This window comes from Callorhinus ursinus, unplaced genomic scaffold (genome assembly GCF_003265705.2).
Source record: "Callorhinus ursinus isolate GAN/ISIS: 27379988/994484 unplaced genomic scaffold, GSC_fseal_2.0 scaffold30, whole genome shotgun sequence".
Lineage (NCBI taxonomy): Eukaryota > Metazoa > Chordata > Mammalia > Carnivora > Otariidae > Callorhinus > Callorhinus ursinus.
The window spans coordinates 11,148,457-11,173,930 of NW_027397092.1; the positions used below are offsets into that span (position 1 = coordinate 11,148,457).

At 40.6% G+C, this 25,474-nt stretch overlaps 1 protein-coding gene and 1 long non-coding RNA gene across 5 annotated transcripts in view; one reads left to right on the forward strand and one right to left on the reverse strand.

Annotated features, from left to right (window-relative positions):
* The window catches only part of LOC141370283 (uncharacterized), a 165,577-nt gene that overhangs the window by 111,414 nt on the left and 28,689 nt on the right, over positions 1-25,474 (reverse strand). The gene's annotated exons all lie outside the window — the stretch shown is intronic.
* Positions 364-25,474, forward strand: part of GRAMD2B (GRAM domain containing 2B) — a 123,134-nt gene continuing 98,023 nt past the window's right edge. The window contains exon 1 of one of the 4 annotated variants that reach the window (XM_073878599.1): positions 364-509. In XM_073878599.1, the coding sequence (XP_073734700.1) occupies positions 382-509 (128 nt within the window). In that variant the 5' untranslated portion in view covers positions 364-381. Of the gene's footprint in view, positions 510-11,956; positions 12,202-25,474 lie in introns of those variants that run through there. The other 3 variants (XM_073878603.1, XM_073878598.1, XM_073878601.1) reach the window with 3 other exon arrangements.

A 25,474-nucleotide genomic window follows, 5' to 3' on the forward strand; every position in this document is an offset into this window, starting at 1 on the left:
CAATATCTTCTAAAAGGAGGAAAGACAACGAGATTGGAATAAGACCTAGGTCCTCATGAGTAAGGGGTCAGTGTAAGTGACCCCACACCAGCATCAAGATAAAATGAAGTTGTTGAGGCGAGAAGGTAATGTGATCTTAGGAGTCACACAGAATGTCACTGTGGTCATTTACTGAAACCACACATGTGTGTTTCAGGTGTGGCTGATCACGTCCGTCTGAGCGGAGTCTGAAAGAGAAACCTTCTGCTATAGCATTTAATACAGTGAGGGAAGAACAGGCCACTTGACTGAAAGGGCTGTCATTGGCCAGATCAGGAGTAAATTCCAAGTTCCTTCCTGGTACTCCCCAGAGTTTCTTAGAGATCAGGTGGCCTCTAAAAGATGTGGAAAAGGGAGCAGGCCCTGCCAACAAGGAGGAGCATCCAGCAGACCTTTCAAGCACAGATCATGTCCTACAAGAGCCTGCTCCAGAGGAGGGAAGTGAAGCCAACGGACCCAGACCAGGAATTGTAAGTGTCAGGTCTCAGACCTGGGGGAAACAAACAAACAAAAAAACGATGAGAAGGGAGTGTTGCCTCTTTGTATAGAAAAGGTCTCTTTAGGACAGGAAGCCTCCATGCGACGGAGGTCTGTGGTTGCCCACCTTTATCATCAAGGGCTGGAGGAAAAACAAAAGTGATCCCACACACTTTAGGAACCTAGGACGTATTAACCTATGACACAAGTGTATTTTGCTTATAGGGTTATTGCATAGAAGAACTGGCAGGGTTTGAGGGTTTTCATGTTATTCAAGCTGAAGAAAGAAAACTCAAGCAGAGGGGGACACGGAGCGATGCTAGGGAAGCCTTGAAAAGCATGGTTGCAATCCAGGACTCGGTTTGTTCAAGAGAACTCGGGGTTTTCCAGTGAAGGGAAAATGGGATTGAAAGGAAGAAAGGAAAGAAAGAAAGAAGGGGGGGGAGAGCACCGAATCCTAACCACTAGACCACCAGGGAGCATCAGAAAGAAGGAAGGAAGGGAGGGAGGGAGGGAGGGAGGGAGGGAGGGAAAAAAATACAATTAAGAAAAAAGAAAGAAAATGAGATTATAACACACTTGCACTGTCCTGTCACACTTACCATGTCAACCTGTAAGTTTTGGTTTTAAGTTCCTTTTAATCTAGAAAGATAGGTTTGGTTTTAGGTTAGATTTCTTTGACTTCCTTATAAGCAGGTACGATGGCTGGGGCTTTTGGTCTTTTGACTTCTGCTTTATTTTCTACTTTAAATTTAGCAAAACCACTACCAGAGTACCAATTATATGTAGAGGAATTTAATTTTTTAAAAATTCCTCAGGAGTTCCAACTATAATTGCTCAGAGTCCTGTCTTAAAAAGAAAGAGAATTTTATAGGCAGGTTGTTAGGCTCAGCCCAGACCTAGAGCAATCAAGAGAAAGCCTCCAGAAACCCATTTAAAGGCATCACCATGGGTACACACAAACACTGTGAAGACAAACACTGTCCATGAGACGTGACAGGGGGAACAGAAAACATAATATAAAATGTAAATGGATTGAGGAGACAAGGAACCATGTGCTTTACTTTACTTCCAGGAGACTGTGTGTAAATAATGGAAAGACACGGGGCTTTGGATTCCACAAACCTGCCCTGAATCCCAGCTCTGCAGCCATTTCGCTGAATGTGTGGACTAGGTAAAAGAGACAATGTATTTTGAGTTTGGTTATCTTATCTTCAAAATGGTGAGAAACATACCTATTCCCTAGCGTTATTAAGAGGATTAGGTAAGTTTCTCTGTGCAAAGTGCCAGGCATATAGAAATTTAACAATGGTTAAATTCCCTTCCAGTCTTATCCTCTGCCCCTGGAAACCCAACAAAAACACTAGAACACAGTTTCACAGATAAACAGCCTATGTCTCCGCAGCCATCAAGAGATGGTTCAGTCCAATCACCAAACTCCACCTTAATTTACAGCGTTTTCATGAGTGTGTCAGGCAGAGGTAGAATTCAAACTCTGGTTTACCAGAAATCTCAAAATGGCATCTGAGCTGTCTGGGCTAAATGCTCACTATGCCTGTGGGGAAGATGGTAAGCATCTGGATCTGTATTTGAGGCTCAGCCTTGTCACAAGCTAGGAGACACGGGATGAGTTCATTAAACTCTCTGAGCCTCAGCCTTCTCCTCTGCAAAATGAGGATGATACCTCTCTTCCAGACTCACTTCCAGCACTGCACACAAGCGTGTTAGGAAGCCAACCACCATCACCACAAATGTGGTGGCCTTTCAAAAATTCTGCCCCCAAAAAACAAAACAAAACAAAACAAAACAAAACCTGCCCATTGGTCACCCGACTGGGTCGTCTTCTGCATTGTTTGATAACTAGTAGAGAATATTTTTTGTTTATTAGCCATGTGCATTTTTTCTTCCACAAATTAATTGCACGCTTATGACCCAATTCGTATCTTAAAAGATCCTATGAGCTCAATTCTCAAGACCAAACTATTACAGATAGCACTGTCTCAGTCCCCTTCCGAAGTCAGCCCAGCCTCACTGCTCTTCACTGTTTTAAAACCTTGCGGGATGAATGGCAAATTGAAGACATGTAATCAACAGTAACACAGAAATGCATTAGTATATGAATCTCTATCTCTTTGCCTGTCCTTAAGTGATGGTAATTCATGCTCTTCTAAATGCCTGGAGATTCTGTAGGGAGGCATTATTATTAGTGTTCTTTGTTATTACCACTGTTACAAACAGGTGAAATAAACAACCATCTAAAAAACATGATGTCAAGGGGTGCCTGGGTGGCTCAATCGTTAAGCCTCTGCCTTTGGCTCAGGTCATGATCCCAGGGTCCTGGGATGGAGCCCGCGTCAGGCTTCCTGTGGGGTTCCCTGCTCTGCAGGGAGCCTGCTTCTCCCTCTCCCACTCCCCCTGCTTGTGTTCCCTCTCTGGCTGTATCTCTCTCTGTCAAATAAATAAACAAAAATCTTAAAAGGGGGGGCACATGGGTGGCTCAGTCGTTAAGCATCTGCCTTCGGCTAAGGTCATGATCTCAGGGTCCTAGGATCGAGCCCCACATTGGGTTCCCTGCTCAGCGGGGAGTCTGCTTCTCCCTCTCCCACTCCCCCTGCTCTCCCTCTCTCTCTTTTTCTCTCTGTCAAATAAATAAACCTTTAAAAAATAAAAATAAGAAACATGATGTTGGGATTATCAAGAATGAGAGAGGGAAAATACTAAAAACTCTGGCCCTGGATTTACATAGAGATGCATAAAAAAGATAAAAGTCCATGTCTTCAAAAGGAACAGTGATGTAAAATAAGTCGCTAATTATATTGTTAAAAGTAATCAGTTAGCAGAAACAAATCCTAACATTCGTGATCAATTCATTTTCAACAAAGGGGACAAGACAATTCAATGAGAAAAGAACAGTCTTTTCTAAAAGAGTGCCAGCAAAAACTGGCAAAGGAGTCAAGTACCAGGACAATGTACAAAAGAATGAAGGTGGACCCCTACCTCACAACACACATAAGAATCAACACAAAATAGACCCAAGACCTTCTGCTTACATAAATGTTAAAACTATAGTACTCTCAGAAGAAAACATAGGAGGAAAGCTTTGTGAACTCAGGTTAGGCAATTATTTCTTAGGTCTGACACCAAAAGCACAAGTGATAGAAGACTGATAAATTGGACTTCATCAAATTTAAAAACTTTGTGCTTCACTATCACCAAAGTGAACAGACAACCTGTAAAATGGGAGAAAATATTTGCAAATCACATTTCTGAACAGAGACTTATATCCAGAACACATAAAGCATACAGCTCAATAATAAAAAGACAACCCAGTTTGAAAATGGGCAAAGGATTTGAATCAGTTTTTCTCTAAAACAGATATGCAAATGGCCAATAAGCACAGAAAAGATGCTCAACATCATTAGTCATTAGGAAAATGCAAATCAAAAACATAATGAGATACCAGTTCACATCCACCAGAAGGGCTATAACCAAAAAGAAAAAAAAATAGTAAATATTGGCAAGGCATATGGAGCAATTGGGACCCTCATCTATTGCTGATTGGAATGCAAAATAGTGCAGCCACTTCAGAAAACAGTTTGGCAGTTCCTCAAATAGTTAAACATAGCAATTTCACTCCTAGTTATATATAACCAAGACCACTGTGCACACAAAACGTGTACACAAATTTCCATAAAAGCAGCATTATTCATAATAGCTAAAAACTGGAAACAATCCAAATATGCACCAACTGAAACATGGATCCATAAAATGTGGCATATCCATACAATGGAATACTATTTGGTCATAAAAGGGAAGTACTGATACGTATTACAACATGGATAAAACTTGAAAACATGGTAGGCGAGGGATGCCTGGCTGGCTCAGGCAGTAAAGCATGCAACTCTTGATCTTGGGGTCATGAGTTCAAGCCCCATATTGGGTATGGAGCCTACTTAAAAAACAAAACAAACAAAAACAAAAAACCAAAAGTATGCTAGGTGAAGGAAGCCAGTTACAAAAGATCACATATAGTATGATACCATTTAGATGAAATATCCAGAATAGATACTTTCTGTCTCTATATGAAATGTTTCATCCATAGACACAAACAGTGATTGCCCAGAGCAGAGAAGCAGGGAGGTAGGAGGATGGAGAGTTACTGCCAATGGGTACAAGGTTTCTTTTTGAAGCAATGAAAATATTCTAAAATGAGAGAATGGTGGTGGTTGCATACCTCTGTAAATATGCTAAACACCACTAAGTTACATACATTAAACAGGTGGACTTTATGTTATATAAATTCTATCTTAAGCTGTTTTTTAAATCCTCAAAAACAGTTACTTTAACTGAGACCCTCTGATTTTATTCTAAATGCTGGTAACAATAATTATAACAGCTTACTGAGTGCTTATTACATGCCAGGCAATATTCAAAATCTTTACAAGGACTAATTCACTTTTCTGAAAACCTGTTAGGCAAATACATTATTCCCATTTTACAGATTAGAAAACTAAAGCTATTAAGTAGAATCCTAAGAATTCAAACACAGAGAGTCTGTGTTTTTAAATAAAATATGGACCTGGCCCTATAATCCAACAGCAAAATATGGGGAGGAAATCCCTGAAATTCAGAGAGCTGGGGAAATTTTAAAATATTATAACAAACAGGGGCACCTGGCTGGCTCAGTCGGTGGAGCGTGCAATTCTTGATCTCAGGGCAGTGAGTTCAAACCTCATGTTGGGTGTAGAGATTACTGAAAAATTTTTTAAAATCTTTAAGGGATACCTGGGTGGCTCAGTCTGTTAAGTGGCTACCTTTGGCTCAGGTCATGATCTCAGGGTCCTGGGATCAAGTCCCACATCGGGCTCCTTGCTCAGCGGGGAGCCTGCTTCTGCCTCTCCCTCTGCCCCTGCTTGTGTCCCCCCTCTCGCTGTGTCTCTCCGTCAAATAAATAAATAAAATCTTCAAAAAAAAAAAAACACATATTGAGTAAATCTTGGCTATACTTCCAGGATTACCAAGCTATTTTGACAATCCTTTAGAGTAAAACATAATTTTGATAATGCTAACAGTGTCAATGGTGATTATCTCTGGATGCTGAAGATTATAGGGGCTTGCTTAATTTTTTTTTATATTTTGTGTATTTTGTCTTATAAACAAAAAAAGTGTATTTTAAAAAACTATGGCCCAACATTATGAACGTAGTTAATGGCACCAAGCTGTGCACTCTAAAACAATTAAGATATTATGTATATTTTACCACAATAAAAAATACCAAAAAAATCCATTATGGAGACACTAAAAATAATACAATGTTCATAAATATTTCTCTGGAAATAGTTGTCAATTTGTATAAAATCAAAAAAAGGCAGAATAGACAAGAACTATGCAGGAGGTCTGAAGATACTGATACTTAAATCAAAGAACACAGTTTCTTCAATCTGGTAACTCTGGAGCTAAATTCATACGTTTTGCCAAATACTGCAGCTGGGATGTTTGAATGTCCGAAGTGCTGTGAGGAAGTCAGCTCCTACAAGCTCACAAGAACTGTCAGCATCTCTTCCCAAAGCCATATTCAATGGCACCATGTTGGTAGCTTAAAACTAGCCATGGTGGGAGCATTTACACTCTGGAAATTGACAAATGCTACAAATCAAAGCTTTGCTTTTCCTCGAAAAGCTGTGTGACCAGCACATAGCTGTTTAAATAACAAAAATGTAAAATGACAGAAATGTATACTAACAGAATGCCTAAAATCAATGATCTCAACTCATTTTGTAAATTTAAATACAGTAAGGAGCAGTGAAAAACATACCCAAGTGAGTGGCGGAGCAGGAATAGGAACCTGGGTTTCCAAATTTCCTTCCTTTACATCAAAAAGACCAAATGCCCAAAGACAAAGGTTGCTTTACGTTGGATACTGCGGTGTTCACTGGAATTGCAAGATCAATTTTCTAATCTTTCTGGGGGCAAAACTCCCTCCAAAGTCACCAACTGCTACAGCTAGTAATGGCTCTCTGTCAAAAGCAACATACATCTTATCTCTGCATTCTCTTAGAGAACGGCTCATGACTTCAGAGGGGGAATTAACCTCCTTTTCAATTGTGATCACCAACACCACAGGCCAAAGGAGCTCGAGGAAGGAGGAAGGGGCTTGAGATAAGCCCTAGCTCACTAGTTAGACTGAGCATTCCAGGCTGCTTGGTGGAGCTGTTAGCACCAATGTCAACACCCCACCGGCACAAACTGTTAATACTTGATCTCTCTCTTTGAGATGAGGTCTTCCACAAGCCACATGCAGGCACTCAGCTGAGGTCACATTCAGAAAAGGAAATTCTATCTTTTGATTATAAGGCTCCACTCAACTTTAGTGAAGATATGACCAGCTCAAATCACAATCTTCCTCCTCCTCCTCCTCCTCCTCCTCAATAGTATTTTCTGCTTGCTGACTACGTACAGGCTTCATGCTGGAACTGTACATGATCATCCAATTCTCACCTTTGTGATGGATACCATGATTGATACCATTTTTCCAGAGGTCTGGAACCTTTCTAAAGTAACACAGCAAGGAAATAATGGAGCCACCCTTCCAATGCCCACATTCTAAATCACCCTAGAAATGTGCATACATTCATAATATATCCAATATACCATCATTCCATGATGAATTTGGAATCTCCAGGTAACTCCACCAGAACATACACTTGTTTGCCCAAATGGCAGCAGCATGTGCTTAGAGTATAAAACTAACTGTATTAATACTAACCTGAACACAGCATAATCCATCAGATAAATCTTAAAGCACAAATACCTGTAACTGCTTAATTGTAGAGGAAATTTAGTGTATTTTTAAGTGGAAATTTACATTCCATGCCCCTGGAAAGCTCAGTTTTGAAGCTCTGTTGTTTATCTGGTGTTTTCAGCTTGGTCTTGTGCCTCAACATCCCATTCCCACACCTCTAGGAGGAGGAAGAACATAGATAGGCATGAGTTCCCCACCCTTTACCTAACCGAACACCAGCAGGCATATAAGGTCCATATTTTTGGACTTCAGAATGGCTGGATATAATAACCAAAGATTATCATCATTGCACAAGACTAAATTTCTGGAACTATGGACCTTGTTTCACTGAAGAAAGAAAAACATTCTGGGGCACCCGGGTGGCTCAGTCAGTTAAGCGTCTGCCTTGGGCTCAGGTCATGATCCCAGGTTCCTGGGATCCAGCCCTGCATTGGGCTCCCTGCTCAGCAGGGAGCCTGCTTCTCCCTCTCCCTCTGCCTGCTGCTCTGCCTACTTGTGCTCTCTCTCTCTCTCAAATAAATAAAATCTTAAAAAAAATTTATTTAAAAAGAAAAAAATTCTTATAGTGAAAATTCAGTGAGGCGAGTTTAAGGAGCTAGAGCTAGAGAAGACTTTCAACATTATGTAGGCTGGGGGTTTAAAACCCAAAAGCATATTTTGAGAACCCAGTGAATCAAAGCAGGCAGAATGAGCAATTGGGGAGGGCTGAGGACAGAGGCAGACTGCAGGTATCAGCCCCACCACAAGGGGACATTATTACTTAGTATCAGCCAACTATTACCACACGGATCCTATTTTTCAGGCAAGGTCAGATAACAATGTTCTATATGAAATGTTTAAGAAACTCCTAATTATGAAACATGGCAAAGGCCAAACAGAAGCTGTCAGCAGGCCAAATCTAGCCTAATATCTTTCATTCGGTAGAAGAGAAAGAAGTCCAGAGATGTTAACTCAACTTACCAAGTGAGAGAGCCCAAATTCATTGTTCTCTTTTCTAGTTTACAAGCTCTTTACAATCTCTACTTACAAAGATATAACAGGTGACTTATTGGGGAGCATCAGCAAAATGAGACATTTGAATCACTGGTGGTCTTGCTTCAAACTGCTTGCTAATTGTCAATTTCTGTGTCTTGTTAGGTCTCCATAATCTCAGTTTCCATGGGAGGAGATAATAAAGTCTCTGCTATCTTTATTTTAGTTGTATTCTACTTATTATCATTTTTTTGCCAGTGTGTATGCTCTTTTTATAGCTATGTTTCTATAAATGTCCTACACCAGTTGTTTATCCTTGATCGCCTGGCCTTTGTTTTAATCTTCACACACAAAAATGAAAGCTGCTGCAAAGGCTAGGAGTGCCTTAAACAAAGGTCATGTCTAAACAGCTGAAGGGGTCAAACAGTGGTAGTTCCGTGCCTGCTGATGTGGATTGCTATCCAGCAGTCGACTGCCATTAATCTTAAAAATAAGGCATCAGAAGTCACATTTTTCTCTCTGTGGTTGTATGCCTTCAGAACCTCATTCCTGTTTGAACATAAGGTCCAAACATAATCTGGATGTCTTCTTTGGAGAAATGTTTGTTCCTGTCTCCTGCCCATGTTTTATTTGGATTATTTGGTTTTTTGGTGTTGAGTTATGTAAGTTCTTTATAACCGGTGGTTACCAGAGGGGAGGTAAGTGGGGGAATGGAAGAAATGGGTGAAGGGAATTAAGAATATACTTATGATGATGACCACTGAGTAAGGTAAAAAATCACTGAATCTCTATATTGTACACCTGAAACCAATGCAACACTGTATGTTAACTATACTAGAATTTAGAAGAACAACAACAACTTGAATGTCTCTGGGGAGAACATGCACCCTGCCCCTTTCTAAGGCACTTTCTGCTGGCTTCCATCCCTACCTCACAGTCTTACCTTTCTGGCTCTTGAAGGTATTTGAGTTCGTGACCCCTGGGTTCTAGACTTTCAGCACACCTCATCTTTGACACAATGTCTTATGATTAGGAATCAACTCAACATCTTACATAAGAGTTCAGCCAGTACTGTTTCAACGACTTCAGAGTTGCTTCCCATAGACTGGTAGCTGCCGCCTAAGTGAAATAATCTATCATCAGATGATTGTCATTTTCAGCTTTCAAAGCATCATGTACATGGCCATGAAATTCAGCATTCATCTGTTTATTCCTATTACCTATAAGATAAAGCTTGACCTAGCCACTGGCATGCGGGGTCCTTCATCATCCAGCCTCTACCTAAGTGTTCAAAGCTACCTTCTTTTTTTTTTTTCTTTAAATTTTTGTTATGTTAATCACCATACATTGCAACATTAGTTTTTGATGTAGTGTTCCATGATTCATTGTTTGTAAAGCTACTACCTTCTCCACCAACACAAAGTCTCCACTTACACACACACACACACACACACACACACACCTGGCCCGTGTACCTATTCGCTCGCTTCTCTCTCTGCTTTTCCAACCTCCCTTCACTCTTCAGAGTTTAACACAAACTCCACCTTTTCCTGTAGGCTTTTCTAAATCATCCCAGATTCGAAAGATCTTGCCTCCTTTTAAATGTAAATAAACATAGTCTCACTTCCATTTAAATGCTCAATAAACATTTGGTAAATGAATGAATGAATTCCAGTGCGACCACATTCTTAGGGCCACTTGATCATGGCCAAGTTGCTTAACGTTTTTAACATACAGTTTCATCATCTGTAAAAATGTGGTTTGGACAAGAAGAGACTGAGATATTGTTTTGAAATATCTAGCAGAGGTGCTACAGAGACGCAAGAGATATTAGGCAGTATCAGCCTGATTTACTGCCTCCCTCCCTCCTGAGTTGTTAATTAACTTTTCCATTATGTATAGTGTCTCTTCCTAGCTACATTACTGGATCAAGGACCCATTTCTTAAAATATTTTTCTGTCATTCACAGTGGCTAGCATGGAGTTTTGCTAATTAAAATACTGTTGATGAGTCAATAGCTTCTCTATTGAAAAATATGTCCAAAGATTGGTGACACTGGAATTCCCTCCTTTAGAGACATTCTCTCACAAGTTAAGCATTGCCCCACCTAAAATCCAAACCTGCCTGGGAGATAGTAACAAATTATGTTGCATTAGTTATTAATATATGCACTGGTTAGACTTTTTTGTTTACAAGGAGCAGAAACTAGCTTGCAGATTGTTGCTAGTATGCGAAGTATGATATGGGTTTGTTTAATCCAACACCTTAGTAGAACTTACTTTATTTAATGTCTTTCCAACATAACTGCAACACAGAAATAAGGGGGACAAGAAAAATACATATATGGCACTATAGAGGAGGACAAGGAGTAAAGTGGGATGCAGGTAGCATCAGAAGTGCAGCAAGGTGGCACTAGGAACCACGGTGACCGGCTGTCATGGTTTGCCTTGCGCCAAGTGGTTCCAAAGATGCAAGGCATTCAGGGCTAAAACCAGAAAATCCCAGACAAACTGGGATAAGTTGGTTATCCTATTAGGAACCACTAAACTCCCACCAAAAGACACACTTCCTCTAGTTTCCAAAGTGCACTTGGGAGTCAGTACCGCACACCGAGCAGCACAAACCCATCCCTGGCTGGTTATCAGCTGGTTAGAGCAAAGAGCTCACAAGGCCAAGGCTAAAGCTTTGATTTCCTGGGAAACTTTGCTCTCTTCCACGGTCAGAGTGGGTGTGCTTCACTTGAGCCAGCCGTCCTCCAATGTCACTGACCAATCACAAGGGGAACAAGGAGAGAGAAAGCGCAGCTACTTTGGACCAGATCCTTCGCCGCTGCCAGGAACGTTGGTGGAGGGACGTTGATGTTCTCCTTGGGCACGAACACTGAGTGAGTGAATAATGTCACACAAAGAAACTCTCCTTGTGAGCTTCCTGCTTTATATGGGTCTGAAATAACAATAATATGTAGCAGAATCTCCTCAATTTCATTCTAATACTATGAGGCAGGCCTGGCAGACAGCAAGCTCAGCAGGTCTGGTCTGAGATCACCTGTGGTTCCAGAGCCAGAAAGCAGCAGAAATGCTGCTGGAACCCTCACGTTCTAGTGATTCTCTGTCTTTGTGGTGGTGGTGGCGGTGACAGAGGTCACAGCTGCCTGTGACCCAGCAAAAGACACAACCTGAATGTTGAGCTTGACTTTGTACGTTTCCCTTCCATAAGAATTCCAGAACTCTTCAGTTCCCAAGAATGACGCGGGGCAGCCTGAAAGCTCTAGTGCATCTTCCCAAACATCAGCCGTGGCATGCTTGTGGGCTGATTATTTCCTGCATGTGTAAAAGCTTTACAAAGCACATCCACATTCTCCACCCTGTTGCTCAGGCCCAGGGGATCCAAGAAAAGCATCCCCACTTTAAATGTCTAGATGCTGCAAGTTTCTGCACCTCACTCTTTCACGTCTTTACCTTCCCGTGGACTTTTTTTTACCGAAATCCATGGTCGTGCGGTGTTCATATTGGTAAACTGAAAGGTCCGTTTCCCAAACACATTTATTTTTCCTTTAGAACCAGTGTGGGTAGGATGAAAACCATTCTGTGTCATACTTACATGTTACTCATTAACTGACTTAAAAAAAAAAAACAGCCTCAGCTAGATTAGGAGTCACATGAAGAAAGAGTTTACTGCAATGTGGGAACGGAGCAAAGCTAAAACGCAGAGTTTTTCACATGACTGGGGGGATTCAGAAATGAGCCCTTGAGCTTCTTTCGTGACTTGGTGATCGACATGCGCACAATGGCAAAGAAAAATCTGTCTTCCAGCGACACGGTATTCCAGTTTGACATTTCGGGCAGCCCAAGAAAGGCAAGCACTGAGGCCCCACACAGCTCCACAGACAGCCCCGGCTCTGTGTTTCTCAGGTGGGTACATCCTGTGGGTCGCCCTGGTGGCCTCAGCCACCCGACAGGTGTTCCTTGGAGAGCTCCGTCCCCATTCCCGGAGGCCGCAATCTGCCGAAGGGAAGGAGAAGGCATAGCCTAGGCATTTGGGCCAGGGGGTTGGAAGGGGGTACAGAGCAAAGAATGTGACTTGCTAAGCAAATAGAACTATTACCACTATTAAGGGAAAATAATGGTTAGTGCCTTATTTAGGACTTTTTTAGTACTGGGTGACTGGCCAACTCCGCCCTTTTTTAATTCTTGATCACTTTCAGGTTCATAGGAAATGAAGTCAAATGGTTGAGCCAAAAACTTACTTGGGTTTCAGAATTACCTATGTTATTATCAAAAGAGTAAACCTGGGGGCTTTCTAAATTAATTATCAAAATAGTATTAGCTGTACTGTGGGTTCAACTATTTACTCTACAGTGATTTAGAGCAGTTTTGTCAAAGCCTGATTGAGAACACACTCTTTTTTAGCTATAAATATTAATATCTATATAAACATCACTCTGATAATTACATATTTTTTAAATTTTTATTTATTTATTTGAAAGAGAGAGAGAGCACAAGCAGGGGGAGCGGCAGAGGGAGAGGGAGAAGGAGGCTTCCCGCGGAGCAGGGAGCCCGATGCCAGACTCGATCCCAGGACCCTGAGATCATGACCTGAGCCGAAGGCAGATACTTAACCGACTGAGCCACCCAAGTGCCCCGATAATTACATATTTTTAATGAAAATTCAGGTTATCAACTCTTTATTCATTTTGGCCTCCTAATAATTCTCTAGGAACTTACAAAATGTAGAAATCAAATCCAAGTGGAAATCAATTACAAGGAAAAGTTTCTCACCCAACTTTGATGTAAACTTTAATGTTACTTTCATGTGAACCTCCCAAGTGAAGCCAGAAAAATGACCTCCACCCTGGAAGTTTACTTTTACACAACACCGTAGCCAGAAAGTTGATCATTTCTTTTGTTTTTTTCACCATTTTAAATCATTTATACAAAAAGGTGCTCCTCAAAATTATAGCTTTTAAAAATTAAATGGAAACCAAGAAATCCCATTTCATTTAATGGTGTTTGCATATCAGAATGTCAGGTTACAAAAATAAGTGCAATAATTTTAAAAAGAAGTTTCAGGGACAAAGAGCCTGAATTTATGCTAAATGTTGCATAATACCTCTATTTTTAGGTTAGCTTAGTTTTTCCATCCATTATGAAAATGAATCTGTCTGACTTGCATTGTCTGAGCAAGAGCACCACTCCTGTGACTGAGAATGTAAAACCTCTGTATTATTTCCATATTTTGCTGAATTTCGAATGTTTCTCGAATCATTTTGTCTGCTTAATCCACCTCTTCCGTAGATAATGCCAACTCTTCTAGGAGCTCAAGGTCTAATCAGGAAAAACAAAATTAAATTGCAAAACAAATATTTAAAATATATAAAGTATAGAAAGTATAATTTAAATAAACATACATATTATTTAAATAAATTTAAATAAATAGAATAAAAATAAAATAAAAACCTGCATCAACCTAAATTCAGGGCTCTTTCAAAAACAGCCCAGGCCTATTTTACCTGCATATTAGAATACTCAATATCAAATGTCTATATTAGTATCTATAAATGTTTTTTTTTTAATGTGTATTGGAACCTATCTAAAAACATTACATGTATCTCCAAACAGTTTGGGCATTGAAGGACTTTCTGTTTGGTTGAAAAATCTACTTAATGTATTATATATTAAATCATTCAAAATAATTTGTGGAAGCATTTAGGCACATGCTGGTTAATTATTTGAGGTAAAAAATAACACCAGGTAAACACTTCCCTTTACCTTCTAAAGAAATACTAAGAATTTATGTGGCTGATGTAGTATCCCATTATCATTTCCCAAACCAGAAGTAATAAAATGTACTCTGAGATCAACAAGCCACTTCAAATAGGCACAGATACAGTTTATGCAGTGCTCTTATTCAATCATTCAACAAAGATTTATTGAGTGACTATCATATGCCAGGCTATGTGGAACACACAGTGGACAATCATAAGCCAGACAAACCTAGTCTCTGCTTTCAAAGAGGTTATTAGTTTAATATCAAAGAAAGGCTAAAAAATTATGAATGCATGAATGCATACACCCATAAACACATAATTCTTATATTAACATTTATTATTATAGGCAACAAGTATAGGGCTGAGAAAGAGAAGCAGATAGGGAAAACTAACTTAGATGGGATGGCAAGTGAAGGACTCTTTAAGGAAGTGATAATTCAGCTGTCTTAGAGGATGAGAAAAGAGCCAACCATGGAATGACCATGGAAAGGACATGTTGCCCTGAGTGGGGGGGAAGATCTTAGGTCTTGAGAAACCCCGGGAGAGTGGCATCTGATGAAACTGGAGAAGGGGTTTAGAATTCTCTCTTAAGTGCAGTGGGAAACCACTGGGTGGTTTAGAATAGGGGAGTATCACAATGTGTTGTTCCCTTTAGAAAGGCATTCTGGCCCCTCTCTGGGTGATTTCCCGGTTTCTGCTCAGCCTAGCAATACTGCATCTCGCCCACATCTCCCTGTGTGCTTGGGTAAGAGTGTCTCTAAGGTATGGACCCAGCAGATTACAGGCACGATTAACCCTGCTCATGATGTCAACTTGTGTTCCAAAGTGTTGTGTCATTTATGTTCCTACCCGCAACAATTCTGCTGTCCACACAACATTGGCAGTGTCTGACTTTTTAATTTTTTTCTAGTCCAGAAGCTGTGAAGTAGCATCTCAATGGGGTTTTAATGTTCATTTCCCTTATTAATACAAAAGGAGCATCTTTTCAACATGTTTATTGATTATTTTCATTTCCTCTTTTATAAAACACCTGCTTATGGGTTTATGACCCTTTGGGGCAGAAGGCAGGGGGGAAGGTGGGTTATTATCTTTTCCTTATTTTTAGATAGTTTTAGAAATACTCCAGATACTAATTTTCTGTTAGTTATATATGGTGTAAACATTTTATTCCAGCATATGATTTGTCTGTTTGCATTCTCTATCATATCCAAGTTCTTATTTTTAATTTATCAGTGCCTTATTTTTTTAATGATTTGCACTTCGTGACTTGTTTACGAAATCCTGCCCAACCCTGACTGAGGTCATTAGAATGTTCTTACATATTGTCTGCTAAAAGTATGTTTTCTTACTCTGTCACACATTGTTGTCTTAATACGACTTTATAATAAAAGCTTTGCTGTCTGATAAGACAGGACTCCTTACCTAGGTCAAAAATGACTGGCTATTCTTGACCCTTTCGCTTTTCCATTTAAATTTTAGAATCAGTTTATCAAATGAAGACTCATTCTTAGTTGAAATTGTATTAAATCTACTACTCAATTTGAAGAAATTAAGTCTACTGATCACTTTATTGTGTTAAATATACCTATTCGTGCACATGGTATGTCCCTCCATTTATTTAAGCCTTCATTACTATCCTTTGATAAGGGTGCCTGGGTGGCTCAGTTGTTAAGCGTCTGCCTTTGGCTCAAGTCATGATCCCAGGGTCCTGGGATTGAGCCCCACATCAGGCTCCCCGCTCTGTGGGAAGCCTGCTTCTCCCTCTCCCACTCCCCCTGCTTGTGTTCCCTCTCTCGCTGTGTCTCTCTCTGCCAAATAAATAAATAAAATCTTTAAAAAATATATATCCTTTGATAAAGTTTTAGAATATTCTACGCAAAGACCTTACACGTTTGTAGATTTATTCCTAGGTACTTTACACCTTTTTTGCCATTGGAAATATATTTTTAATTGCATTTTCTTTTGTTGATGTTACATAGAAATGTAACTAAATTTGGGGAGTTGATCTTATATTCAACATTCTTGCTAAATTATTATTAATTTTAACAATCAATCTGTAGACTAAGAGATTTTCTTTGTAGACAGTAATATTATTTGAAATAATAAAAATTTTGTTTTTACATTTCCATTCCTTGCTCCTTTTAAATCTTTACCACACAAGGACGAAACTCCATGATAATGTTGAGTGTAAGTAGTAATTCCAGACATTCTTGGTTTTTTTTTCTGATTTTAAATGGAATGCTTTTAACATTTCAGCTTTTATCAGTCCTTCTCTCCCAGGTTAAAAAAGGTCCCTTCCAATTGAGGTTTTCCAAGATGTTGTTGAAACTACTGAGTGTTTTCCTGGCCTCCATTAAGATGATCCTCATTTGAAAATCTTTGACATTCACAATGTGCATAATACCTCAACATTCAAAACCACAAGAAATCATCATTTCTCAAAATATAAAAAACATTGGGCAGTCTTGAAAAATATGTTACCCTAATCTCTTCTTTTTTTCCTGGGAAGAGGTTTATTTTTTTTTTAATGAAGAATAACTGACAAGACAATACTGTATTAGTTTCAGGTATACAACATAGTGATATTTTTATACCTAATGAAATGGTCACCATAATAAGTCTAGTTACCACCTGTCACCATACAAAGTGGTTACAATATTATTGACTATAGTCCTTATGCTGTATATTACATCCCCATGTATATCTTATTTACTTTATAACTGGAAGTCTATACCTCTTTTTTTTTAAGATTTACTTATTTATTTTTAGAGAGTGTGTATGCACATGCGTGCAGGGGCAGAGGGAGAGGGAGAGAGAAAGAAGCAGAGTTCCCATGGAGTCCAATGGCAGGGCTCCGCACAGGCTCAATCCCAGGACCCTGAAATCATTCTTGATCCAAAATCAAGAATCCATTGCTAACCACACTGGCACCCCTGAAAGTCTATGCCTCTTAATACCCTTTACCAATTGCATCCATTTCCCTACCTCCCTCCCCTCTGGCAACTATCAGTTTGTTCTCTGATTCTGTAAGTCCGTTTCTGTTTTGTTTTCTTTGTTTTGTTTTTTAGAATGCACATATAAGTGAAATCATATGGTATTTGTCTTGCTCTGTCAGACTTATCTCACTTAGCATAATACCTTCTAGGTCCATCCATGTTGCCACAAATGGCAAGATTTCCTTTTTTTTTAAGTGGCTAAGTAATATTCTGCTGTGTGTGTGTGTGCGTGTGTGTGTGTGCGTGTGTGTGTGTGTGTGTGTGTGTGTAACCTCCATACTGTTTTCAGTAGTGGCTGCACCGATTTACATTCCTACCAACAGGGCACAAGGGTTCCCTTTTTGCCACAGCCTTGCTAACACCTGTTATTTCTTGTCTTTTTGATACTAGCCATTCTAATAGACATGAGGTGATATCTCATTGTGGCTTTGATTTACATTTCCCTGATGATGAGTGATGTTGAGCATCTTTTCAAGAGTCTGTTGGCCATCTGTATGTCTTCTTTAGAAAGATGTCTATTCAGGTCCTCTGCCCATTTTTTAATGGGGTTGTGTGTTCTTTGTGCTATTGAGTTGCATGAGTTCTTTATATATGTTGGATGTTAACCTCTTGTCAGATATATCATTTGTGAATGTCTTCTCTTATTCAGTAGGTTGCCTTTTCATTTTGTTGATGGTTTCCTTTGCTGTGCGGGAGTGTTTTAGTTTGATGTAGTCCCATTTGTCAATTCTTGCTTTTGTTGTCCTTGCCTGAGGAGACAAATCAAAGGAAAAAAAAAAGAACCAGAAAGATGAGGCAGCACTCAGCTGGAATGTGGGACCAGGGTGGGACCAGCCCAGGCCTCCCCAGACTCCTTCAGTGCTGGCTTGGGGATCACCCCAGGCTGCAGTCAACAGTGACCACGGCAGGTCCAAGGTAGCCCTGCAGTCACATTCATGATGCTGCCACCCAGTGGCCCCACTGATTCTGTTTCTTTTCATCTACTGTCCCAGCTGCCCCCAGTAAATGGCAGAGGAAATGTTGGTCCTTCTTTCCTCCCCCAATAGCCTTGATTTTTCTTAGCAACACCCACTTCTCCTGCTAGTAGGGAAAGAACAAGAGCACTTTTGGTACCTGAAGAAGAGGAACACTATAGACATCATATTATGACCCATTTTCACTAGATGAGCCCATCGTCCCAGCTTCTGTTCAATGGAGTTGTAGAGATAAGGGTTATATTTAGAACCTGGAGGAAGCTGAATTCTGAGAAATGGGTTTCCTTCTCCAGGAGAAGGGATGAGGAGGTAACAATCAAAAAAATCAGGACTGTGTTAAGATCATAGATTAGAGGGGCGCCTGGGTGACTCCATTGTTAAGTGTCTGCCTTCGGCTCAGGTCATGATCCTGGAGTCCCAGGATCGAGTCCTGCCATCAGGCTCCCTGCTCAGCGGGAAGCCTGCTTTTCCCTCTCCCTCTCCCCTGCTTGTGTTCCCTCTCTCGCTGTCTCTCTCTCTCTCTCTCTCTCTCTCTCTGTCAAATAAATAAATAAATAAACAAAATCTTAAAAAAGAAAAAGAAGAAGATAGAGTAGTAGTAGTCGTAGTGTCCGAAGCGTGGAGTATTTCAGTGAATGGCATACCTCTATTCTTAGTGGGCAAGGTTCATCAGCAGGACCTGGGAACTCTGCTGAGCCTCAGAGGAGAGTGAAAGACAGGTTTCAGAAAGCAAAGAGATGATGAAATATGCCAGGATGTAGTGAAATGGGGCTGTGGAAGTGAGAATGAGGAGGTAAAGTACACAGGAACAGGCATCTCTGACAGGAGGGTTAGAATTTTCCAAGCGAGAGAGATCAGAACTCCCCAGCAGCTAACCTGGCCAGGAGACAACAGACCTGCAGTCTCCTCCCCAAACTTTGCCAGACACTTCCCCCCAGTCTACATATACCAAGCACTCAATATTCTCTCAATAAACATGTTCTATCCTCACACCAGGCTTTTGAACCTGCTGGGAGCCCTCCCTTGACTGTCTCAAAAATTCCTATTCATCTTTCATGTTGCACCTCCAGAACGGTCTACTCTAACATCTGGGAAGACTTTCTATCCCCAACCCTCAGAAGTAGTCACCTTTTTTATTTGTTGGCACCATATCCAATATTAACCACTTATCAGAATCAGGAGGGTGTATTTATTACAAAATCAATGAAGTTTAAGCTTCCACCCTCACACAAGCCCCTTCCAAGGCCCTGGGAGTGTCTGTAGCAAGCTCTTCACATAGCATACCTTTCTGTAAGCCTTTCGGACAATACTTTAACTACAATTTTGAGTGCAATGTTCTCTTTACAGCAATTTTCTCTGTCACACTTGCCCTCCCGTCAGGTGGGCAAGGGCTTTTTTGACATTACGGACTAAGAGGAAGTTGTTTGAAGATACGTTTAGTTTGGGATTGCTGGAATTTGTTTATGCGATTTGTCATGTGTACATTAAGTTGTTCCTAGCCAACCTGGCTTCCTGGAATATTCCCACCACCCACTAAGGGCCAGAGATAATATCATGATAGGAATATGTCCTCCCGGTACAGTTTATCAGCAGTATGTAGGCAGTGAAAGAGAAACAAGACTGGAAATGTGTAAGACCAGAAGCTAGTTTCTGGTAAATTCTTCCAGTCATCAGATGTATAAATTTTAAGTGGTAGACTCTGTCCTCATTAATGCCAATACAAAACAGAAGTTCTCTCCTGTTGGGACCATAAACTCAAAAATGCAGCTGCTATCATTACAAGTACACCAAACTTTTTTTTTTCTTCCTTGTGGTAATTGTATGATTTATCAGAATTTCTGGTTTATGGGACACAAACCCAAGGTAATACTAAAAACAGTCATTGCCTTTCTGTGTGTGTCACATAATAGATCACATCTTAGTATGACATTATTAAGAGGGGGTTAGAATCCAAAAGAAAATATCTAGCCTATCAATAAAAAATAAGGTTTTTCTAGAGAAAAGACTAAACTCTCTCTTTATTGAAAATATTACAAAACTGTTGCCATGTGAAGACAACAATGAGTATCATCTAAAAATTATAAGAGGGGCACCTGGGTGGCTCAGTCGCTAAGCATCTGCCTTCGGCTCAGGCCATGATCCCAGGGTCCTGGGATCGAGCCCCGCATCAGGCTCCCTGCTCGGCAGGAAGCCTGCTTCTCCCTCTCCCACTCCCCCTGCTTGTGTTCCTGCTCTCACTGTGTCTCTCTCTGTCAAATAAATAAATAAATAAATAAATAAATAAATAAATCAAAAAAATAAATAAATAAAAATTATAAGAAAGTATCATATAGCACGTCAGGCAGTTAGTTCATAAGAGTGTTAAATTACTTCTCTGAATTGGGAGGTGTTTATGGAATTTGTTGGCTTTTTCAAATTAATAATTTGATTTCTTTCTGCAGTCTAAGTAAATATTCACTTTCATATCTAATTTTTTATTCATAATGTTTCTTAAAGAAGACCCTAAAGTTGTTATTAGCTTCAGGACCACAAAACCTGGATCTGCCGCTGATTCTAACTACTTCTGTATCTGTGTTCTCCTACAGATCTGAGCTTTTTATATCTGTAGATGTTGACACAGACTATGTACTTATAGTCTGCTGAGCAAAGGAATGGATGTGATTCCCTGGGAATGAATCCCTGAGTGGAACTCAGGCTGGCTTATAAGTGACTGCTTGTTAGAAGTTTCTCATTTGGGGTGATCTTAAACATATTTATAGGAAAACTAAGTTTATAAAAATGTTTCTCATCAGTGTTCAGTTCATTAAATTTTTCAGAACACCTAAACTTGTTTTTAAAAAACAATTAAAAAAATTAATAACCTATGCTTTAAGCCTTCACTCACTTTTTAAATAACGTTTTCAAATGTCATGAAAATCTATTTTGGATGAGCTTATCTTTAAGTCCCTACTTTGATTAAAAGCTTTTTATCGTAACAGGATTTTTAAAAATCAGTCAGGTTCATTTACATCCCTTCCTGTCTGTCTGTCTGTCTCTCTCTCTCTCTCCTCCATGTCTAACGTAAAGCCAGGGAAGTGTGCGTGAGTTGCAAGTTCTAGGAGTTGCCTCCATGGGTAACTATGTGGAGTTACAAGAGGGCAAATTGGCCAGCCCTGCCAAGAAGTACAGGAGTGATGAATGAGGGCTTCTTTATAGCCAATAACACGAAAATAATCTCTACTATTTGCACAGTGACTTACTCATGGGAACTTTTTACAGATGGGACCTTACTAACCTTAGTGCCTTTTTGCTATGGTGGAGGGATTATGGTAGTTGCTGCCTACAGTGCTTAGATAATGAAGAAAGGAACATTAAAAGGAAAAGAAGTTTTCTCCTGTGGCTGTATGGCAAAATTAAGCTCATGAAATTAGGTCAGGTAGTGAATGCACAGCCAGAGAGGTGGCCAAAATGGCATTATCCAACGTCATTGACCAATTTATTCACCTGGCATGGCTTCAAATTATGTGGGCTATTTAAAAAAAAATCAAATCCATCCTCAAGGGTCACTTAATTCAGTTTCTTCAGCCCACCCAAGGTGATTTTTATAACCTCAGAGGGGACACTGGTTTCAAAAGTAGGTATGTGACTCTCTTTGAAAGAACAAAGTTAAGGAGACCTACCTGGAATTCTCTATTCTCTATTGACCCATGATGTGATTCTCTGGGTTTCGGTTAAATTTATTGGTAGAAAAGACAAGGGTATTTGTCCTAGATACTTTCCAGGAGTGGTGAAAGAACCAGTACGATGGGTAATTTCATTTAACAAATAGTTATGGGATACTTTCTATAATCCCTGTGTAGGGATATTTTACATGGAAGACTTCCTGGTGTATATCTGGTTTCGACACTTACTAGCAGTGGAAACTCTCTGTGCCTCACTTTTCTTAATGGTAAAATGGGGACAATCATAGGACTGTAGATAATATTAAACAAGATAATACATGAAATGCTTGGGGGCACAGCAAATGTTCTAACAAGGTTATTGTAAGGCATTAGGGATGATCCACAGAGGAATAATGGTATATCCATCTAGAACTCTTAGAGGCTAGAAATATATCCTTTCCTCTCTATCTACAGCATCTGGCACAGAGAAGAAACTCTATAATGAGAAGAGAGCCTTGCAAAGTAAATAAATGGCTGCAAACCCAGCTCCCGATTTTAGGCTCCGATTTCTGTGGGTAACAGACACACCTGCAGGCTCTTATACAAGACAGGCAATGTTCATGCACTATGAAGATTAAATTATTAGCCTAACTCTCCCATCTATAATTTCCCTCTGCATGTTTATGGCTGATCCCCATGTTGCAAAACTTACATCTAGAAATAACTGCACATTTCAAATGCTTACCGCCACAAAATAAACCATACCTAATGTGAATAACTAATGGCTGTTGGGACTCTCCCGGGGGGGTGGGAAACCTGTTTTATTAGTTCCAATAAATGCATAGGGGCAGAACAATGTGCCATGAATAAGCCTCACTCCAAACACGCTCCTGTGAAAGGGAAATAAAGCCAGAAGCAGGAATGGTGAAGTCATGCTTTTAAAATGCATGCATATAAATGCAGCGCAGGCATTTATCTCCCAAACTTGTCCTTTGGACCCTGGGAAGTACTGGCTTCCTTGGTCCTCTGTCTTGCTCCAGAGAAGCCTCCACCCCAGGCATGCACGCTAGTCCTGCCTTTGCACGTTCTCATTTGCCCACAACGCTCCGGCAGAGTAAATTCTGTGCAGTCCTTCAAAACTGGACCAGACATCTCTGCCTTCAGAGAGCCTCCCTTGACACCCTTTTCTGGGCTACGTGATATCTTTTGCTTACTTCCATGACAGCATTTATCACATGCTATATTCATTACTCTTGTTATGTTTGTCTTTCTTCCTCACTTGGCTGCCTTGTTTCTAACCAACTGTTCTGCACAGTTCCTGGCACAAAATAGACAACAAAAAAATGTCAGATGGTGGTGGGCGACAGAGCAGTGAAAAGCTCCCCTGAGATGACAGGCAAAGCTGGTCCTTGCTGGGGGGCTGCTGGCCTGGCCCCAGGAAGGCTGAGGCTCAGCAGAACAGTGAGGGCACACAAGGGAGGAATCGGCTCAGTATGGGAGAGCAGCTAAAGGCAAAGCCAAAGGATGGAGCAGATCCTCTGACTCACCGTCCTGGACCCTCTCGCTGTTCCACAGTGATTTATTATTAGATCTGAACTAGCATTTGCCTATACCAATGGTCCCAAATGTTTTATCCTTGCAATGGGGAAAAGAGAGAGGAAGAATTACAAGGAGCCATAGAGGCTGAGATTTCTGTCTTCATAAATTGAAGTGCAAACCTGACTATAACTTATTTTCACACCGAATTCAGTTTACAAATAAACTTAAGGACTGTGAAATTGAATTAAACTCGATATAAGTGAAAAAAGAATGTAACAAAACATCGGTTTTTAATTTAATGAATAATCCCTCACATACGCCACACGCTTTCCTACCTTAGCGCCTCTGCACTTGCTTTCTCTGCCCTGGAATAACATCTCCCTCCAACGGCACTAAATCGACAAGTGTCTCTTGTGCCGTACATCACTAGAAATCCAGTGGTGAATACAACAAGGGCGGTCTATGTTCCTATGCTACTCTCATCAGAGGAAGTCACACATGAACAGGGTTTTGAGTGTCTTGTGTAGAGGAGGATAGGGCACAGGTAAATGGAGAACAGGGTATCAATCCAGCCTCCAGGCTGTAAAGCGATGGCAGAGGAGATGCAGTTCCCAGCACGAAAAAGAAATGGTAATTCTGTGACATGATAAAGGTGTCAGCTAACTCTACTGAGGTAATCACATTGCAATACAGAAATGTCTCAGGTGAACAGGTTGCGCACTTCCAACTTACACAATGTTATCTGTCAATCATATCTCCATAAAAATAATAATACTTTGTTTATAAAGAAATGAAACATAAGAGGTGAGCTGAGTATGAAGCGAGGGGGTGGCAAAGAAAGAGCTAGAACCCAACATTGAGGAAATAGCATCTTACTATTCTCTGTGGAAGAGAAGGATGCGTTTCACACTACTGACAGAACGCTGCATCTCTGGAGCACACAGAGGGGGTGGGAGAATCAGAGGAAAGGACTCAGAGCTCAGACACACTTTCCTCAAAGAGTAAAACTGAAACTCAGAGAGCCTTAATTTTGTCCCAAGTTCCGACAAAATAAAACACCCTCCAGAAATAATAACATCCCTATTTCTCCCCCTGTCAGAGAGAGTATCCAGCTGATACAAACCCTGAGTTAGCAGTTACTCTCTCCACGTGCCACCTTTGGAGAACAAAAGATATTCATTTCTCCCTTGTGGCTCTGCCTCACCATCAGCACCCAAGCTCTACCCGCTGACCCTTGGATGATTCCACACCACCCAACATCCAAAGGCAAACCCAATTCCAAGCCAGCCATTTACGTGAACATGAAGTCAACTAGGAGGCTCACTCCAAAATGAGGAAGAACGGCCGACAAAGGCTGTATGAGTTACCAACTGCCTCCCAGCATGTTATACCAAAACTTTGCCTCTTAAAACCATCAGCATTTACTATCTCATACAGTATCTGTGTGTTTTGAATCTGGAAGTGAAGAGCTTGGTGGTTCTAGCTCAGGGACTCCTGTGAGGTTGCAGCCAGCTATCAACCATGGCTGCAATGATCCAAAGGCTTGACTGGGGCTGGAGGGTGCATTCCCAAGTGACTCCCTCACACACCTGGTGCATTAGTGCTGGTGTCTGCAGGAGGCTTCAGTTCCTCTCCAACTGGAAAGAAGGTTATTTACGACATGGCAGCTGCCTTCCCCCAGAGCGAGTGATTCATGAGACAGGACCGTGAAAGACACAATGTCCTTTATGACCCAGTTTCTGAACTACACCACCATTTTTGCAATATCTTGTTGGTGAAACAGGTCAGCCCTGTGTATTCAGTATGGAAGGGGACAATACAAGGGTGAGAATGCCAAGAAAGGAGGATCATTTGGAGCCGTCTTGGAGGCTGGTGACCACAAGAGCTATGGCGGTGACACCGAGGCTGACACATAATTCTAATGTGAAGGTAGTATATGCCGGAAGAACAGCCGGCTGAGAGTTGCACAGGCCTGTGTTTGTGTTTTGTTTTGTTTTGTTTTGTTTTGTTTGCACAGGCCTGTATTTGATCACAATGCTGGCATGAGCTGTGTCACCTTAGTCCAGTTACCTGAACTTTCTAAACCTCAGCTTTCTCATTTGTAAGATGGAAAAATGACACCTACGTCTGAGGACTGTTTTGAGGATTAGGTACGGAGAACCTATATGCTGATGAATACCGAGCACTCAGCACTCAGAAAACGGTTAACTATTATAGTTACAAAGTAGGCTAAATGTTACTATAGCAACACAGTTGGAAGTCCTTAC